Here is a 19,956-nt window from a genome sequence, read left to right as displayed (position 1 = left end):
GTAAAATGTTTAATTTATCACAATTACTTTAAGTTACGCACATGTCACATTTGTTTTAAAAATGGGAATCCTAAATCATCGCTTAATATAATCAAAATATTGAGAATTTAGGAGCTAGAAACCATATTCCATGTAATCTAATTCAATTCGAGCAAATAGCTCTCCGGTTCCACCCATTTAAGCTTGGCACTGCGAAGAATTCTTGTGATGATTTGTCATCGTCAAACGATACCTGCAATGAAAAATATTCCAATTATTTTCAACATGTACTCTCCAGCCCGCATCGTGCTTCACTGCGCACCCAAGTATTCTGCAACAGATCGCGATGATCTTTAGAGCAAATTTCTGCAGTTAAGTCGGAATTGAAGTCGATCAGCAAACTTCGGTTGTCGGATTCATCCGTCAATGCCGCTATTTTCCGCTGACCGTAACGACTGCTGGTCCCACTACTTTCTGCTCGATTGCACGCGTTTAACTTTTCCAGTTCCTTTTTCTTCCGCTCTGCATGAAACTGCTTGTTTTGCCAAATCTGATACGCCCTCTCGAAACTTCGGGCCACGGTGAGCGTAACCGTTTGAGCCATTTTGCGTTTCTGACACAGATAGGCATAGCACACGAGAGGACCTTCGAACTCGACCTCTTCGGCTTCCTTCCGGAAACACATTTCTTTGACTTCTGATTCCGGACTGGAGGTAGTCCCGACGAAGGCGAACACGTGATCATGGGCAGCATCGGCCGAGCAGTAGGAGATATTGTAGATGGACACCTGCAGAATGCTTTCACCGGTGGTAGGATCCTGAATTTCGATTCCTTTCGGCGAGATGGAAAGCGTCACACGTTGCAGTTTTTTGTTACCTGTTCAAAAAGTAAAAGGTTCAGTTCGACTTTAAAATTTCAATGAGATATCATTGACACGGTGATACCTTTGGCGGACGTTATGATTCGTTTCACTGCGTCCGCTGTTGAGCTTTCCGAACGTGGGGTAGGGATTGAAGTATTCCCCAAATACTTGACGCTGTATGAGATAGCATCGTCGAAACCATCCTCTAGTTCGTCGTGATTATCCGAGAAATCCCGAATATTGTTTGCCAGAGCTAGTTCCTCGCATAGTTCTAGAATTAGCATAAGAATGAAATGAAACAAATTATAATTAAACCCGCGAACCAACAATCGTTGTTTTCAACATTTTGAGATTTCGTAACACGCTCAATTGAGGTGTGGCGATTTTTATGTTCATTGCTGCCAAGCGATCGGTTTGCGGTGCTCCGTGGAGCCCTGGTCTCAGATAGATAAGCTGTTCACGATTTTGCTCTGCATGCACCCGGCTACAGAGTCGCCATGCTGACCAGTGGGCGCCAGTGATAGGTAACAATTATTACTTATTTTTTTCAATAGCACATGCGATTCAACGATATCAGACTGAATTTGATAGAGCGCAGTGCAAAAGCCCAGCCCCGCTGTTGATATGCTTATGAAAGGTTATGAATATAGAATGGTTTTGATAATGGAATGGCACAGATTGCGCGGAAAAAGGTGCCCTGGATTCGGCCCAAGTAAGACAACAGGTTTCGGATTATTTAAGAGCTTAATATTTATTGCTGCATTCAAGAGTCGAATAGATTGTACTCGCACCTCGTATTAAATCTAGCTCTGATTAAAAAAAACCGGTCTTATGCGATAGAACAGTATTAAGTACTCTTAATGAATAGATAATAGTTGGGTGAAAATTTTTGAACATCGGGAGAACATTTCTCGCATATTGATTAAATTTTTATGAAAGCTTTGCCTAAGTTTGCTGTCTTTTTTGTTGATGTGCATGTAACCCGTAACCTCATGTAACCAACATGACTTTTAAATGCTTCCCTCTTAGAAAAAATTAGAGGGTTGTATTCAAGACACGACCGAGCACAATAACATTAAAAATGAAATGTTTCTAGGGTCTTCATAATAAATACAAAAATAAAGATGATAATGATGATGATACACTAAACTTCACTACACTTCACAGTTACTTTAAAGCTCAATTTTAGATAAAAACAACTTAAAGATTTAAACCTGAACAAATGAAACTATTCTATTTTATGATGATAATTTTCGAGAAACGTACAAACTTATTAATTTGATTTGATTTATATCGTTTATTTACCCCCAGTTTTAACCTAATAATGGTCGTTCACTGGGTGGACTTATTAATTTTATAAACAGATAATCGATCCAAGAGAATGTTGTACCAGTAATCTCAGTAATGGTGTAATTTTATTAATCCTTCAAAATCGTCGATAATCTTCGGAAAGTGTCTGTAAATAATATGGCAACAATACGAGGAAGAAAACATGTGAAACAGTCCGCATAAAATATTTAGTTACTTACATTGATTTTCGCTTTGGCATATTAGGAATATACGGAATGGATACGCAACGAAATTCCGAAATTTTGTTCATATTGTAACTTGATGTTATTAACACATGAAAGAACATTGTCACGGTAACAACGCGTGTAGCCATCAGACGCTTATTGTTTTGAAGCAAATAATAATTGAACTGAAACTGGTGGCAAACCAAATTTTACGAGGGTACTTATTCAAACTATACATGTAAAATCGTAGGTAAACTTACCTTGAGTTTATCTTTGATACTATATGATATTGCATCTAATTGTACTGTATATATGAGCCTGTGGAACTCATTTATACTACTAAACCGAGGAGACCGCTTTTAGATAAGTTTCAGAATTTAAATTTGTATCTTTTGAAGCGTTTAATTCCTGGTGGGACAACAACTTGTTCAGTCACATTGTCACGTTTTGTTCGTATGGGAATGGAGATTTAAGTATGCAAACCGATCCGTTGACAAATTAAAACATGTATTGAAGCTTTGGAATCATTTAAATTAGGAAAATCCATTAACAAATCATCGAGGAACAAGCGCTGCAAATTAGATCCGAAAAATCTATCGCCGATAATTCTAAATTGGCCTGATAGTTACCAGAGAACCAACATAAAATACTCAATTCAAACCAATTTTTCAATGGTATGCAATTTAAATATTCAAATGACGTTATCTCATAAGGTTTAATTAAATGTTTCCGAATCGATGGGTTGTTGAATTATATAAATCCATCAACAAATGACTGACTAATAAGCGTTCAAAAGTATGACAGAAAAATGTTACGCGATTAGTTTTGCATGTTTTAAATTGACACCCAGCCTCGGGAAGCGAAGTGTAAAGCATTTTTAATGGCAAAATCGGCCAAAAATTTGCTAAATACATGGGATATTTTAAAAGAATCGGTAACCACGCTGATTCGGTTCTTCAATAGCTAGATGATATATAAGATACTCAAGCGAACACGGTGTTGCAGACAACAGAAAATTTCACCAACGCATAATGCAAAGGCGACAATCCAGCAAGTGAACGCATATACAATCCAGTCATCAGATCACTGGACAAGCTACTTGTTTCATTCATAGTCAAACATCAACTAGGCAAAGAAATATTGTGCAGCCTATATTTATAGATTTCTCTTCATACTACGCAGAACGATACGGTGTTTTTTATGCATGACGCAAAGCCTCCTATGCCGAACAAGAAGTTGACGTCATTTTCTACAACAGGGATTGGTGGATGAAAACATAGGTCGATTCCAACCATTTTTTCAATAGTATGCTATTGAAATACTAAAACGACGTCGTCATACATGTTTAAGTTAAAAGTTTCCGAATCGATTGGTTTTTAAATTATAACAATCCATCAACAAATGACCGAGTTATTAACGTTCAAAATTATGACACAAAAAGGTTACGCGACTATTTTTGAAACTTTTAATTGACACCCGGCCCCATATAGTGAAGAGTAAGGCATTTTTAATGCCAAAAACGTTCAACGGTTAGAACAGCCTGCTGAGAGGGTTGATTTAAATTGGAATGGTATGTTACACACTTAAACTTTATTACTGAATCTCTGTAAAAAATACCGAGATTTGCACATCCGAGCTCTTGGTCATCGTCTAGGCAGAATGTATAATTACTGAGAGTCTCAGTAACCCTAAATTTGTTAACTGTCAATTATTGCCAAGCTTATCAGTAGATATTTTGCTGTTAGTCCGGCAAAAGCGATCCGGATTGAGTCATGAACTGCCGAGTCATCAGTAATCGAATATGAAAATTTTTCTTTATTATTGTTTGAAATTAATATCGCAAAAGCTAAAATTGTGGAAAGGGGGTGTTTATTAACGTTGGTTTTAATCCAGCATATAAAAAAGAAAAACCAACCTAAAAAAAACCATCACGGCTAAAAACAGTTATTTCTATTGTTCCCTAACATCTATCTGGAAATAAGCAGATATTTTTAAATATATATATGAAAAGTAAATAGTTTTTGATTTCACATATCTTTTTACGAAATATAGAAACCTTTATACTTCATACAATTTATACGTTTTCCAGTTCCACGAGCAATGGCGACGTGGTGCTTTGCAAAACTGACAAGAGACATTAAATGACAGATATCTCACCGAGTTTCAGTAAAAGCTACTTCACTATTCGAAGTGTCGGGCAAACGCATTTGCTGATTTCGGTATGTCTGTTGTTCATTAACAAATTCAGCATGATGTTATGCCAAACTTAAGCAAAAAACGTGCTTAATCCACCTAGCAGTGAAATGATACCTTTTTTTATCATCCGCATGTTATTTTTTGCATGAATTTTCTTCGGTGTTTTAGTTCTCATGACATTATTTTAATGACCGTCGTTTCAAGTGGCAATTTAAAATTTTATTCACTTATTACTCTGTAAGAGCAAATTCAGCAGCTAGAAGTTCTATATGGACGATCTATAATAGAGCAGAAACTGGAACAAATGTATCCCCAGCAAGCCGTTCTAGTTTTATTTATTCCACCAGTTCTTCTGTCAAATTTAAAACTGGTCTACGATGCCGTTCTATTTTTGTATATTTGAAACACGAGTAAAACACTGCTGGGACTGTCAGTATGTCTTGTTATAAAATCCAGATTTAAATTTTGTAACTGGCATAAATTATCCATCTAGAACTAAAACACTACTGAATATGCCCTAATGTCGAATCTGCAAATCGGATCGAATTTGAATCTAAAGTGTAATAATCGATTAAACATTCCATGAGATGTCGAAATAAGTTCCACTTTAGAGTTTACGGTTATTTACGATACTACCAGAACTGGTATTCAGGAACCAGCATAACCGAAAACGATTCTTATGACAAAAAATTAATATGATGAATAAATTGCAATAGTTTAGAGGCCAACTTTGATGCTTTTTTGGATTGTCATCTTCTATATCGGTATGAATTTTAAAAACTCATCACCCTGTAATTCCAGAATAGGATAAAATTCATTAATTTTGTATGGGACCATAAATCCCTTATTTGAATTTTTGTTTTTGAACTTCGATTTAGCCTTTTTTGAGAAAACGATTAAGCTTTGAGAAACGATTCGATACTGGAACCGGAATTCGAAAATAGGCGTAGCCGAAGTCAGTTAAATTCACCGGACGAGCTGAATAGTTTACATTTGATTCAAACTGTTTGAAAATCAGCGTAGACATCTTTGAGAAATGGTAGTGCGAATTAAATTTTTGGGAACCTTCCGAATCGAAAACTGAATACCGCTAAAACTGAAATAAATTTATTTGATTATCGGCTATCCAAATCTGCAAACCCGATAAACCTGATTCTTTTATGTGAAATAGACATTTTTATACTAATCACCCTGTATCTCCTGAACCGAAAGTCGGATATGACTAAAACGCAAGATGTTTTATAGGATCTTAAGACCTTTCACTTGACTCTTAGATCGGTTCAGCCATTTGCGAGAAAAATGAGTTACAATTTCGTTTCGCATATCACCCTGTAGTTCCGGAACCAGCAGTCGGGTCCAAATGTAATTCAGGAACCTTGTTTGGGAGTATACGACTTTTCATATGAATCAGAGATTGTAAAAACCGGTTGAACCATCTCCGATAAAATTGAGTGAAATTATTTATCACACGCATTTGCTGATCTCGACGAACTGATTCGAATGGTATATGAGTGTTATGTTCTTCCAGAATTTATTGCTGTAATAGTTTAAAACAATATAATTATGGAATTGCTTTCAACTTTAAAATGCTGCCATCATCTGGTTTACATATGTCATATTGGAACGGTTATGTTGCCAAAAACGAACCGTGCTAAAATCGGTCCGAGGCAAAAAGTCATGAAAAAAGATGCTGTACACAGTCACAGTCAGCGCTCAAAATTGCTACTGATGGAATAAGGCGAAAAGTCGCTTACACAAAAATATCGATATTTCCGTTAAAAATGAACGGATTTTGATAATCTATGGCTTGTTGGATAGCTTTTACCGTGCGAAATTCAAGTCTGAAAACATCTTTTATTGTCAAGGTCAATTGTGACAGATATTGTCAAGAAACTGAAAATTTTGACATAAAATTTTGTGTAACTCAAAAAGTAAACATCCGATCTCAAAACCATTCAATAGCGTTCAGGGTGATGAGGAGACCTTTCATTTGCGACTAGTTTGATCAAAATCGGTCTAGCCATCTCTGAGATCTCGATCTCTTAGTTGACAACACACATACAGACACACACATACACACACGGACATTTGCTCAGTTCATCGAGCTGAATCGATTGGTATATAACACTCGGCCCTCCGGGCCTCGCAAAATATTTCTAAAGTTTGAGTGAATTCTATACCTATTATTTTATATATATATAAAAAAAGGGTAAAAACGCGCTTTACGCAGAATATTACTTTAACGAATTTCGGAAAACGGTGGATTACTGAACAATCAGTAAAATCATTTGAGCAATTTAGTCCGATTCGTCAGAAAAGAATGATAACCATTTAAAAGAAGCTACTTTTGTCGTTTTCAAAACAATTTATCATTGCTTCTTGATGAAAAAAGTGAGTGGGTAATGTCAGAGACATAACTAAAATCGTTCTCATAAATTAGTATATTGTGTGAATTGTACAAGGTATCATTTCTCTACTCCCGGAATTGTAACGGTGCACCTATACTAAAGACACACTTATTCTAACACACAAATTAATAAGACAAGGCAAAAGAAAGTAATAAATTGTCATTACAATACATTTTAATGGAAGATAATATCTAAAAGTTCTAAACTAATTAATTTACTGATATTAAAAGTCAACTGCGCAGGCAGGAATGAAACGTGTTTTTTTACCTACCCAGTTAGTAACGCAAGAATGCGATGTCACTCTCTGGGTTATTTATGGTTTTTTTTATACTACTGAACATTTGTTCATATTTCCGATAGCTTGGAGAAAAAATTATGTTTTTGGGCTAAGCACAACAAGAGATATTCAAGATTAAGTGCTACCCATTCTTGTACACAATAAAAGGCGCCCAATAGTAAAGTAAGTCGTACTCACGACAAAATATTGTACAAGCTCAGTAGTGGCTTCAAAAGTGTTAATTTTATTCTGCTCCATCGAAAAGAACCATTTGTTATTGGTTTGCTGAGTTTAAACGTAGTCGTACAGACGGACGACGGTGGTCGTCCACAAATTGGTAATATCTGATCGTAATTTAAATTGAGTAAGATAGCTAAGGCCATTAAGATATCAGAAAGTGTGATTGCAATTATGCATGAACAGTTGACCATGAGAAAGCTGTATGTCGCATTTACTAATAATCGATCAAAATCAACAACCTATTAATTATTCAGAGCAGAGTGTTTGACCATGGTTACAAGTAATATATCAGATTTTTTGCGTCAATATGTCACAATCGATAAAACATGGATCCGTCACTTTACACCGCAATCAAACGATTATAATCTAAGTGGACTAAGCCAGTGAACCACGTCCGAAGAATCCAAAGACACAACAGACAGCTGGGAAGGTTATGGCCAGTATTTTGGGAAGCACATGATACAATCATCACCGACTAACTTTAGAAAGGAAAAACAATTAACAGCAAATAATACATAGCATTGTTAGATCGGTTGAATGCAAAAATTAAGGAAAACGAATGTCATATGTCGAAGAAAAGACTACTGTTTCACCAAGACAATGCACCGACTCACAAGTCGATGACAACGATTGGTTAAATTGAACGAATTACACTTCGAATTACTTCGTCATCCACCGTATTGTCCAGATCTGACCCCCAGTGAGTACTGGCTATTTGCTGATCTAAAAAAAATGCTCGCTGGTAAGTCATTCAACTCAAATGAAGAAACGAATGCTGAATGCGAAAATTGTTTTTAGGCAAAAGACAAATCCTTCTACAAGAAGGGCATCGAGAATTTCGAGAAGCGTTGGAATGATGGTATTGCTCTTAAAGAAGATTACATTACTTCGCGCTTTTTGGCTTTACGAACAAAATCAAATTTTTTGTCCGTAATCGGCGTATTAGTCGCCGTAGTTAACAAAACAATATCCAAGCTGGTGCTACGACACAAAGTAATGATTCCGGTTGTGAGTCGAACATACGAGGACTGGTCGAGATCAGTGCCATAGGGTAACAGAGGTATTTTAGCCACTTCATATATTTTGGCCCACCTAACTTCATCGACCAAACTTTATGGATTTGATCGATGTTAAGTAACCCATGTTGCATCAATTTGAAGCTAATCACATTAAATTATCTATTGGGGAAGGGGTTTTCAAAGATATTACAGCATTTGGTGGATATTTTTACAAAGTGGGCCAAAATAAAATGAATCCTAAAGTGGGCCAAAATACCTCTGTTACCCTACCTCTTTAGAAAAATAAATTCAACTTCAATTTCAGTGAACTGGAAGCAAAATACTCGCGAAGGTGCAAGGTCAACACCGGCGTTGCACCGCTGGGATTTGTGATTTCAGAAAATTTGAGTTGAATCCATATAGATATCTAGTTAATAAATAAAGAATCACCATCCGAGAAGGCTACATATTACCGGTTACCGACATTGACGTTTCCTTTGTTTTACTTGCGAGCATTATCGTCCTATGTATCGTGCATTAATTCAAGTTGGCGAGAGTACAGCTCATGCCAATGGCGCGGCGGACGCGTTGATTTGAGTGCCAAAATGAATGATGAAAAAGCAAGTCAACAAAACGATCAAAGCGATCGAAAGAATGAATGAATGAATGAATGACCGCCTGCTGAGAACCATCGTTGCTATAGCAATATTTGGCAACAAAAGTGACAATGGCAAAAAATGTTACTGAACCATATTTTGCCTGAGTTGAGCAAATGGAATGTAATGTGAAAACCTGTGAATGGGTTTCGTTAATGATAGGATTCAATGGTAGCATTGCAAAAACATCAGCGTTTCGGTCGCATTTACCATTACAAAGCAGCTTATTGCAGGTCGTTTTCGCATTAAGCGTGATTGAATATGTTAAATTATCCCAAATAATTAAACATGAAAATGCATTTGTTTAGTAATTTATATTCATATCTAGGGTAAACGTTTACTGATTTCTCCATTACAAATTGTTATGATATGTTACCATATGTTATAATTTAATAAATATGAATCTTGACCACGCTCCATTTAACTATGAAAGGATGAAGGATTTTGACGGCTTATGAATTTCGTTTTACCTCGCAACCCCAACTACATTGATAGCATTGGATGAAATCATTTCGAATTTACCGAAAGCCTTCCTTCCCCTTCTAGTTCAAGAATCCTTATTCTGAATTTAGCACCACTGCATGCTGGTTCCTAATTCTGGGAATAAATTTAAAAACTGAATTTAGGAATTAATTTCTGAAACTGAATTCTGGAATTAAATTATGGAACTGAATTCAGGAATTACATTCTGATTCGGAAGCCAGATCCAAAATTCAATTTCGGAGTTCATATCTAACATTTTGTTCCAAAATCCAGATCTAAAATTTATATCCTTCATTTTTTGCAGAATTTTGAAGTTGAATTCTTAAATCGAAATTCTGGGTTCAAATTTCATACATAGGCTAAGCAACTAAATTCAGTTCCAATATCTAGTCAAGAAACCAGTTTCAGAATCTAGAATTAGGACTCAGTTCCAGAGTCATAGTTCTAATTTCTGGACCTGTAATCTGGAACTAAATTCTGAAACTGAACACTGAAACTAAATTCTAACCCTTAAAATTAGTTCAGAATTCTGCTGGACCAAACTCATCTGGATCTGACTGCCGGTTTCGGTATTACAGGATAATGAATATTAAATATGTCGTACCGTGAAAACCAAGCTTGACAAAACCAAGCAATACATATGCTTTGAATCTGTGCTAAAGACTGTTCCAAATTGCTGGTTTTGTTGGTTGATGACCAAACGAAATAACTTTGGCATTATCAGTTTCCGTTTTCGGTGGTATCGGAAATAGAGTTCCAAAACGGAATTCACCTCGAATTCTCATAGATGTCATGACCGATTTTTATTAAAAATATTAGATTCAAATAAATGAAACCTTATAATCCAATAAGTGACAAATGTCCAAATAAATTTTTATCCAGATCCGACTCCCGGTTCTGGTACTATAAGGCAATTAGCGTTGAAAATTACAAAGCGTCGTTTATTGCGACGAAGCAAAGAACGTAAAAACTCTTCGAAACTGCACAAGAAACTATTCTAATTCGAGGAATTATTTTTAGTTGACACAAACCGACTTTGACTATATCGATTCTCACATATGCCGAAAGGTGAAATTCCATAAGGTTATGGATCAACAAAGTTCAATTGAAAACCAGCAACTATTTGTAGCTTGAAACAAAACTAAATACTATTTACTATGAAATTGCGGTTCAAAATAATCAGCGTGCTTCATACTACTAGTCAAGAGTAAGCGAGTATAGTAAGTTCAGTTGAGTAACTAAAGTTAATATCTACCGGTCAATTATCAACGGTTAAAACAGCTGCGACAGGTCTGTAAAATGGTGCAACGTGTCTAATCAACCTCCGGTTCAGACAACATAATTTGCATACTGATCTGGATCTAGTCTGTACAGTAACTAAATGATCAGTGAAAGAACGATTAGAAAGTATAACAATTTAATGTTGCTGGTATATGTCTATTGTTAACGTGATATAATTTACATAAAATTAATTATGAGACTGGTCAACATTAAATTGTCCTTAATTCTCACCGGATGTGTCTCCACTCGTAGATTAGCTGAAATACATACGTTTATGTGCAGGGCAGTGAAGTTGGCTACATAAATGGTAACTACTTTTAATCTCCATAAAATTATTTTAACCAAAGAAAAATGAACTAGCAACGAATTTCTAGAAACTATTGACTGGCTTCTCGGAATTGGTGCGTTAATCGAGATAATGCCGCTTTTAAAAACTCCTTGCATATGGTCTAGTGGAACCGAAGGCCAAATTATTTAAGGGCGAATTTTCATTTTACAGTTTAACATTTCCTCCTCAACAATCGACTGTAAGATTACACCAACCGATTGATTGCCATAAGGAAGAAATTCATCAGAATTTGCTACATATGACCTTATATGTCCTATCTACAATAAAGGGCATTACAATCTCGGTTGTAAAATTAACGGAGCATAACACTTCTGTAAGCCGTCAATTAAGGTTTGTTTCACGATCAATCTGTGGCAAACTTATTTATGAGCTATGGAAGAACTCTTGATGTATGTTAGAAAAACTTTAATGTTTACAGGGGCGGAATAGAATTTGATCAGGGGTGGTGGCTAAGAGCATAAAGCACTGACTGTTCTTATAAGAATTTTGTCATGCATAGTTCGAAATAGGACCTGGCGGGATTCTTAATGTCGGTGAGATCGTAGCTCAGCAGCAAAATTTATCATGTTTCAATACGAAATGAAGCGCCTAAATTATTTATACAACAGAGCTGAGGTGAGGTAATAGAGGTTTATATAACCTTGTGGCAAATCATTGGTATCATATGTTATTCGGCTAAAGTACGATGCACACGTTATATCAGATGACCGTTACAAGCAAGGAATGGTAATGGAAAGGAGCTGTTTGTAACACTTATTCAAACACTATGTCAACCTCACGGAACGTTTTTACGCCCAGAATGTATATTCGTTTTAAATAATGAAGACTTTAAAGTAATCTAAACTAAAGGCGAAGTCCCGTTAACGTTGACGGAAATTGAATGATCGTCTGAATCGTACTTAAAACTGTTTGATGAAAGGTGTTTCGTGATGAAAACAAACTAATTTCAAAATGGCAAATGTGCAGTTGTGATTGTAAGTGAGCTGTCCGAAAAGTCAATGACTTAATTGGCGAATCTTACAAAAGTAAACAAGTCGCGTCAAAACGCTACAATTTTGCATAAAAACTCGCATTCTACAAAAGTCTCAATCTTAGTAATACAAAGAATTATAGAGGGCGAAACTCTCATTCCTTTTGTTTACGTAAGTTTCGCCTTCCGTGTTCCATTCCAACAAACAGGGCGATACTTCAATGGATTGAAAAGGCGACAGTGTTTATTTTCGTTATTTTAGATGGTTTCCGAATTTTTTACTACTGGAAATAGTAAACGAGACGATAAACTTATCCGCAGATTTGTCTTAGTCGCTGAAACCAGAGAGACACAGAGAACATGAAAGTAAACAAGTCGAAAGAGGGCGACACTCTTTCTATGTTGATTTATTCAGTGGTTATGGAGAAAAAGTGGACAAAATTGCACCAACAGCTCATCGATTTAACAAAAATTGATCTGATAATATACGATAATTTCGAAATAGCAATTGAAACTAGAGTTGAAACATTCATTGATGGTTTTCTCCATTTGCTGTCAATGTTAGATTCGCCCTTTTTGAAAAAAAATACAACTGATTTGTGATTTGTTCACACTTCTATACACGGAACCGCAAAACAACCTAATTTTAAGTACAACTTCACCCAATTTGGCGGTTCCGTTCAATAACCTAATTTTAGGTAAAGTGGCGCTAGGTAGTTTCCGTAAGGCACGTGCAATACAAACTTAAATATGAGTTATATCTACTCTATGTTATATTTACTCTACAGTTGAGTTTTATTGACTCAATTTCAGGTTGATACGGTTTACTTAATTTTAGCTTATTGAACGAAACTCTCGCTGTTGGGTGATTTTGCTCTATGTATTTTGACAACAATGGAAATGAAAAGATTCAAAAGAACTCAAAATTAAGTGAAAAGAAGTCAAATAATAGGTAGTTTTTATTTTTTTTAACTCAAATTCATAAGCTGAAATAATATATCAAAATTTAAGTATGCATTTGAGTAAAATTTACGCAGCCCATGAGATCTCTCGCAATTTATTTATATTTTAGAGTAAGCGTTCAGTTCGTTTCTAGATCTGGTTTTTGAAACCATGAATCATCAATCATAGAGATTTTCAATAGAAAGTTTGTGGTTTCAATTATGCTAAATGAGAAGCCCAGTGTAATGATATAAAAATCGTTCAATTTTTACTCCAAGCCGGTCAAAACAAAACGGGTTTAAAATCCTTCTTTGTGCCATCACTGATGGGAAGCGCAAAAAATTAATTCAAAACCGTTTTCTTTTGACCGGTTTTGAGTAAAAATTGAATTAAAAATCACTAGAGTGATACAATCTGGTGTAAGATTTATGTCTACACTGGGGATGCAACAAGCGAACACTACAGAAAAAGGAAAGCGCACTTCTTCTCAGTGTCGAATACACAGACTTTGAGTATGTGATTGTGTTTAAAGAAGCTGGTGCGAGTGAACCACATTCTCTTCGCATGAATCGCTCTCACGCGCTCTCGCCTAAATAAACCCAAATGACTGGTGTGTGCTAGTGAGCGAACACTTCTGCGATTTGTTTTTGCCTTTCTCATATAGAAAGGCTATGCAATCACTGTGAAAATCGACTTTTTAACCGAGGCTCGGAGGGCCGAATGTCATATACCATTCGACTCAGCTCGACGAACTGAGCAAATGTCTGTGTGTGTGTGTGTGTGTGTGTCTGTGTGTGTGTGTGTGTGTGTGTGTGCGTGTGTGTGTGTGTGTGTGTGTGCGTGTGTGTGTGTGTGTGTGTGTGTAACAAAAATATGCACTCACTTTTCTCAGAGATGACTGAACCGATTTTCACAAACAAAGATTCAAATGAAAGGTCTCATAGTCCCATAGCCTGCTATTGAATTTTATTCCGATCCGACTTCCGGTTCCGGAGATATAGGATGATATGTACCAAAAAAGTGAAAAAAATATGCACTCACTTTTTTCAGAGATGGCTGAATCGATTTTCACAAACTAAGATTCAAATAAAAGGTATCATGGCCCCATAGCTTGCTATTGAATTTCGTTTGAATGTGACTTCCGGTTCCGGAGTTATATGGTAATATGTGAAAATTTGAGAAAAAGTTTACACTCAATTATCTCTGGAACAACTCAACCGATTTTCACAAACTTAGATTCAAATGAAAGGTCTTATAATATCCTAAAAATTTGTGGAACATTTCATCTGGATCCGACTCCCGGTTCCGGAACTAAAGCGTGATAAATGGATTGATAAATTACCAATTTTATTAGTATTTTTCCACGAACGATGGTTAAAAACAGGTACAAATCCCATAAAACTGTCTGATAAATTCTTCTAGTTTGCAGAGCTTGTTAGTTTGTGGGCATAAAAACTTAATTCGGCACTACTGGTCCCCTCTTTTCCTGTTCCGAGAGCACCGAAAGTGGAGAAGAAAAACTCCTAAAACAAAATTCACTTCGATTTCGCTGCGATGCTTGAACCGATTTTCACAAATCTTGATTTGAATTAAAGTTCATACTGTCTTTAAATCTACTGTGAAATTTCATCCAGATCCGACATCCGGTTCCGTAGTTACAGAGCGATGAGTGTCAAAGTTTTCAAATCGCCATATAGAGTGACAATATGTACAACACCGAAAGATGAAGAAAACACAAAACGAACAAGGCGTGCTTTGTTCTATTTCGTAACGTTGTGTAGTGATGTCAATAATAATAATAATAATAATAATAATAATAATAATAATAATAATAACAATCCTACTACATGTTTTATGCTGCTGATTCATGGTGTTTAGCACGCAGTAGTAACAGAAACGCAGGTTCGTTTCGTTAGATTTCGTTTAATTGGTTTAAACGAAATAGAACATGAGATAGTAAATATAAGTTTAACTACGTTTAAAACTGTTCCAATTTGTAGGTCATATTTGTTGGTAGCAAACGAACCAACTTCGGCTATTCCGTTCATCTGAATCCGGTTTCGGAAGAATTGGAAATAGTGATTAAAAACTGCAAAAAGGACCTCACTCACTTTTCTTGGAGATTGCCGAATAGATTTTCACAAACTTATAGGTTCAAAAGAAAAGTCTTACAGTTCATACGGAATTCCTTAATTTGTTGTGGATACTACTTTCGGTTCCGGAACTACAGGTTAAACAGGATTTATAGAGTATGTGAGATTAGATCCGAGCAAATTTTCCTATTTCTATTCAATGAACAGTTGTTTTTGCGAATTTCACGGTTATATTTATGATGTAATGAGTAATATGAGAAAGGCATCATTACACCACTAGGTGGATTAAAATAGGTTTTTAATTTTTAGAAGATAGCACTGGCCTTGCTATGAAAATCTTTTTCGCCGCTAAGAAAAGCGAAATTTTAACGATAAATTGGTGAATATACGTAACCCACGCTTCTCTTATGCGAATCTTACACCAGAGTGCTCTGCGAAACACCTCAGAGAATTTGAGAGCTCTGCACTAGCGCTTTAGTGTGATCCAGTGCTAGAGGCGAAAGAAAATAAACACGGGCTCTCAAGATGCGTACATACTTTATATAACAGTGGTGTATATGTGTGAAAAAGAAGAGCTCTTATTGATGTTGTCAGTGCGAGAGGAGAAATTATACCTTGACCTTCATCGCACAGAGAATCTCTACTTCCCATTTGAAAAAGAATGACTTTGTATAAAAAATTAATTAAGAAGAATTCCGTTATTTTGAATGCAAGGAACTCAAATTTTTTCTCTTATTATGAGCAAAAAATACACAACTTTTGACAGTTTCGTTCCTTAACACAAAAATGAAGTAACTCAAGTTTTTCAAATGGAATTCGAAAGAAGAAAACATGTTGTGCACAAATACCTAGAAAATCCGAAATAGCCCGGCTACAAGTACGGGTGTGCGAAACAGCTCATATTGTGACCAGCTCAGAACCGTTCAGTTCACTAAAGTGAAACGATTCGATGTATCGGCTCATCAATTCGTTTAGATTAAACTGAAAGTTTTTCACTGTACTTTCATATTGCACAGAACACGAAGTAATGCAGTCGGCTGAATTCGAATATGCAGGGTCCGCCATCTAACATTTTTTTAACTAGCGATTGTTTCCACATTGGTAACCCTAATGTCACTTCTGATTTGACAGAAACTTAGTTTTATCCTTCCGCTGAAAGAAAATGGTTGTGTATACGCTTGAGGAACGCGTGAAAATAGTGCAGTTTTACTTTGCAAATCAGCTTGAAGAAGACGCCGATTTTTGCCCAAAAATCATCTTCTCGGATGAAGCACATTTTCATCTCGACGAGTATGTTAATAAGCAAAATTGTCGCATCTGGGGGATGGAAAACCCGCACGTTATCATGGAGAAGCCGATGCATCCTCAAAGAGTGACGGTTTGGTGCGGATTTTGGTCTGGCGGCATCATTGGGCATCATTTTTCTTCAAAAATGAGGCAGGAGCCGCCGCCATGGTTAATGGCGAGCGCTACCGCGCCATAATTAGCGATTGGGTCTTCTCATTACTTGAAGAGGAAGACTTGGACACCATTTGGTTCCAACAAGACTGCGCTCCGTGCCACACAGCCAACGCTACGATCGATCTTCTGCGCACAGTCTTCGAAGATCGAATTATCAGTCGAAATTCGGATGTCGTTTGGCCGCCTCGGAGCTGTGATTTGACGCCGTTAGACTATTATCTTTGGGGGGCTGTCAAAGATAAGTGTTATGTGGACAAGCCAGAGACAATTCAAGCCTTGAAGGACAACATTCGTGCAGCCACAGCTGAAATAAAGCTGCATACAATCGAAAATGTACAAAAAAACTGGACCGACCGTATGGCGTACTGCAATGCCAGCCGAGGCAGCCATTTGAATGGAATTATTTTCCACAATTAACCGGAAGGATTATACTTTAATATGAAAAAATAAATTTTGAAATCGGATAAACCTTTTGTGTTTTATTGCATGTTAAAAAAAAAGTTACATTTCGGACCCTGTATATATAAAATTTTTATATTATTAATTTTGATTAGCAGACACAACTTTTGGAAAAAATTAAAAAAAAGTTTTGCATATAGTCTGCCCCAGAACTGATGGTTTAAAGTTGGATTGGTGTTGTTCTTATGCATGTACGATGTTTAAAAGTGTGATTGATTCGAACGTAAACGGTAAAACGAATTTTACATACTTTCGAACGTATCGCATACGACCGTAGACACGAATGATAGTGATTATGAAAATTTGCAAAGAAGTTTTTGACCTGGCAGATGATTTGCGGATTTGAAGAAATAAGTACTCCCTTCATCACTTCCGGAACCATCAACGGTGGGATTTATACAAAAAAGGCATTAAAGAAGCATCTCTTGCCATTCACAAGAAGCAGAGTTCAATTTTGTGTGTAAAGATTTCATCACATTCTTCGGAAAATTAGGGGCAAGTATGAGGACGAAACTTTGCAAACTATTAACACTAAACTATTGAAGCAGAGCTGGATTTGATGAAAATTTATGTAAATACAGCAAAAACTCTGGAAAATCGTATAAACAAAAGCTGCGGGCATTGGAAATGGGAGATGAAATATAAAACAAATTATGTAAGCCATAACTCATTAGAAGTTTTTCGATTCCCTGAAGATTCCGATGAAAAAGAAATACACGATAAGTTTTTTATTTTGATTAGTAAATATGTGTGTGTCATTTTACTCGAATATACCCTTTAACTAAAAAAGTGACGTTTCACTCAATCGGAGAGATTTTTATTTGCTGGTTTTATTTTGAAATCATTCGAAAACAATAACTAATTTGTCAAGTGCTTGAGTATGGAAAAAAGGACTGTTGTGTTCACGGTTTAATGCCACATTAACCGTTGAAGCTTCAAGGTACTGTTTGTCTATTATTTTGACAAATCAGAGAAAAAAAACCATTGCACTCTTTATGAGAACTTTGACATAAGCCGATCTTTTGTGTTGTTATTCGAATTCATAAACGCCATGATAGAAGGTCCATACTTTCCAATGTGTTCAATTTAAAAAATCTAAATTGAAAACCGTTTTGAGCGTTAAACGATTTTATGGACGAAGTAGCTACTCACTTTTGTGCTTTGAATTATTTTTCCAAATGCTCTTGAAAAATGCCATTTTCCACGATTCGATGCAAAGCTTCGTGCGGGTGTTATTAACTTGTCCTAGATGTGAGGCTCGTCGATTACAACGCTATCACTTCTTGACGTGTTTTCGCTGCCGTCGATTATGGTTTGATTATAAATTTTCCAACCAGCATTCGATTGTGCATACTTTTCCCAGCTACCTACAGTGTAGTAATGTGCGATTGCAAACCGTTTTATGCACTATCGATCATAAATGACCACCGAGCCACCCCTGCTTGGGCCGGCCCGTGCTTCAACGTCGCAAAGCTACGCGCTAATGAACGACGCTGCCAAACGAGAGTTTCACTTTCAATTTATTGACTTAATTAATCGCACCAAATAATGCGGCAGGAAAAATGGACACGGCAAGGTTGAGTAGCAACCGACGAAGAGGTTCATGCACACGGAGCTTTTCCAAGAGATGATTGATAGTTGGATGGCGTCTTCCTCGCCGCGTTCAAGCGTTTCAATTGAACTACTAAACTTTTCACACGGCTGTTACGCGCACTACAATGGCAAGCCTTATGCACCAAAATGCGAAAACAAACACAAAATTGCACACGGTTTTCCTACTTCGAATCACCCCGATGGAGTTTATGGCGTAACAATAGCGTGCGTTTCAGTCACAAAAGTGTAATATTAAATCAAGCACAAACACTGGCACTAAAGCTAGATCAGAATAGGAAAGATGGATTTCATCCGGAGCACATCATACTGAGTATAAAAGCCTACAGGGAAGGTTAGAAACGCGTCCGTCCTCCTCGAGGATCAATTCAACAATGAGAGCATGTAACGATTTTCCCCGCCTTCTCAGCTTTAGCACTTTGTAGTGATCGCGATCGCGAACCGCTCGTCGGTTTGTTTTGATTTTGTGGGGGACCCTCGCCCTCGTGTGCCTTGTTGTGACTGTGTTGTGGCTTTTCCGCGCGTTCGTTCGTTTGTTGCTCATCTCTTTCATTCTTCAATCACCTTGCGCTGATGGTTGTTCTTCGAGGGGAAAAGACATTTAATTTGGGAAATGGATCGTTTACGTTCGAGTAATGGAGTGATCATTAGTCGATTTAGGCAAGGTGACTCGACTTTTGCACTCACCGCGGGGTCACCACGGTAACAACGGCGGCGCTGAGCTCAGCTTTCAAAAAATTCGATATTGAGAGATAAATTGTTGATGATTTTCCTGCTGTTGCAGGAGCCCATCGTAACTGATTTATCCATATACTTCTTCGTTTAACTCCAGCCTCAACTTCTTAAAAACTTTGAACTTTTTATTACAAACTCCCTGATATAGCAGAAGTTCTTTACTTCGGAGAAAGCTGCGTGCTCATGAACTTTCACTTCAGTCCGCTCAATGTACATGCTGTGCTGAGTCCGGCGATTCCAGTTGGGCAAGCCTTGATTTGCCGATGGAAGTTTTCCAGAATCGAGCCAATGCCTCTCGTCTAGTCCTCGACGAAGGCTCTACATTACATTGATTTAGAATTCCCCGACGAAGAAAGTTCTTCCGAAACCGAAACTTTTTATGCACCGCACGGGACATTCGGGTGAGTGCTGAGGCATGTTCGGCGATTCTGTTATGGGTATG

The 19,956-nt window shown here is 36.9% G+C and overlaps 1 protein-coding gene across 1 annotated transcript; it reads right to left on the bottom strand.

Annotated features, from left to right (window-relative positions):
• LOC131429561 (low density lipoprotein receptor adapter protein 1-A-like) lies at positions 1 to 19,164 on the bottom strand. Its single transcript, XM_058593775.1, has 4 exons — positions 18,321 to 19,164; positions 924 to 1,112; positions 302 to 855; positions 1 to 232 (listed from the first exon to the last, which is right to left on the bottom strand). Exons 1-4 carry the CDS (start codon positions 18,364 to 18,366, stop codon positions 143 to 145), a joined length of 879 nt encoding a protein of 292 aa, XP_058449758.1. The 5' UTR covers positions 18,367 to 19,164; the 3' UTR covers positions 1 to 142.
• Between the last annotated feature and the right edge of the window lie 792 nt (positions 19,165 to 19,956).

Source organism: Malaya genurostris, chromosome 2, assembly GCF_030247185.1.
Source record: "Malaya genurostris strain Urasoe2022 chromosome 2, Malgen_1.1, whole genome shotgun sequence".
Classification (NCBI taxonomy): domain Eukaryota; kingdom Metazoa; phylum Arthropoda; class Insecta; order Diptera; family Culicidae; genus Malaya; species Malaya genurostris.
Note: the sequence above shows the minus strand (reverse complement) of the source record. Positions and strands in the feature narration are given on the sequence as shown.

What these genes read in the sequence shown, in the direction of transcription:
- LOC131429561 (XM_058593775.1), bottom strand. Translation starts at nt 18,366, where the DNA reads ATGGCATTTTTCAAGAGCATTTGGAAAAATAATTCAAAGCACAAAA. An exon ending in AAATAATTCAAAGCACAAAA is followed by an intron (nt 1,113 to 18,320) that starts GTGAGTAGCTAC and finishes TGCTAATTCTAG; the next exon opens with AACTATGCGAGGAACTAGCT. An exon ending in ATCTGTTGCAGAATACTTGG is followed by an intron (nt 233 to 301) that starts GTGCGCAGTGAA and finishes TTTTCATTGCAG; the next exon opens with GTATCGTTTGACGATGACAA.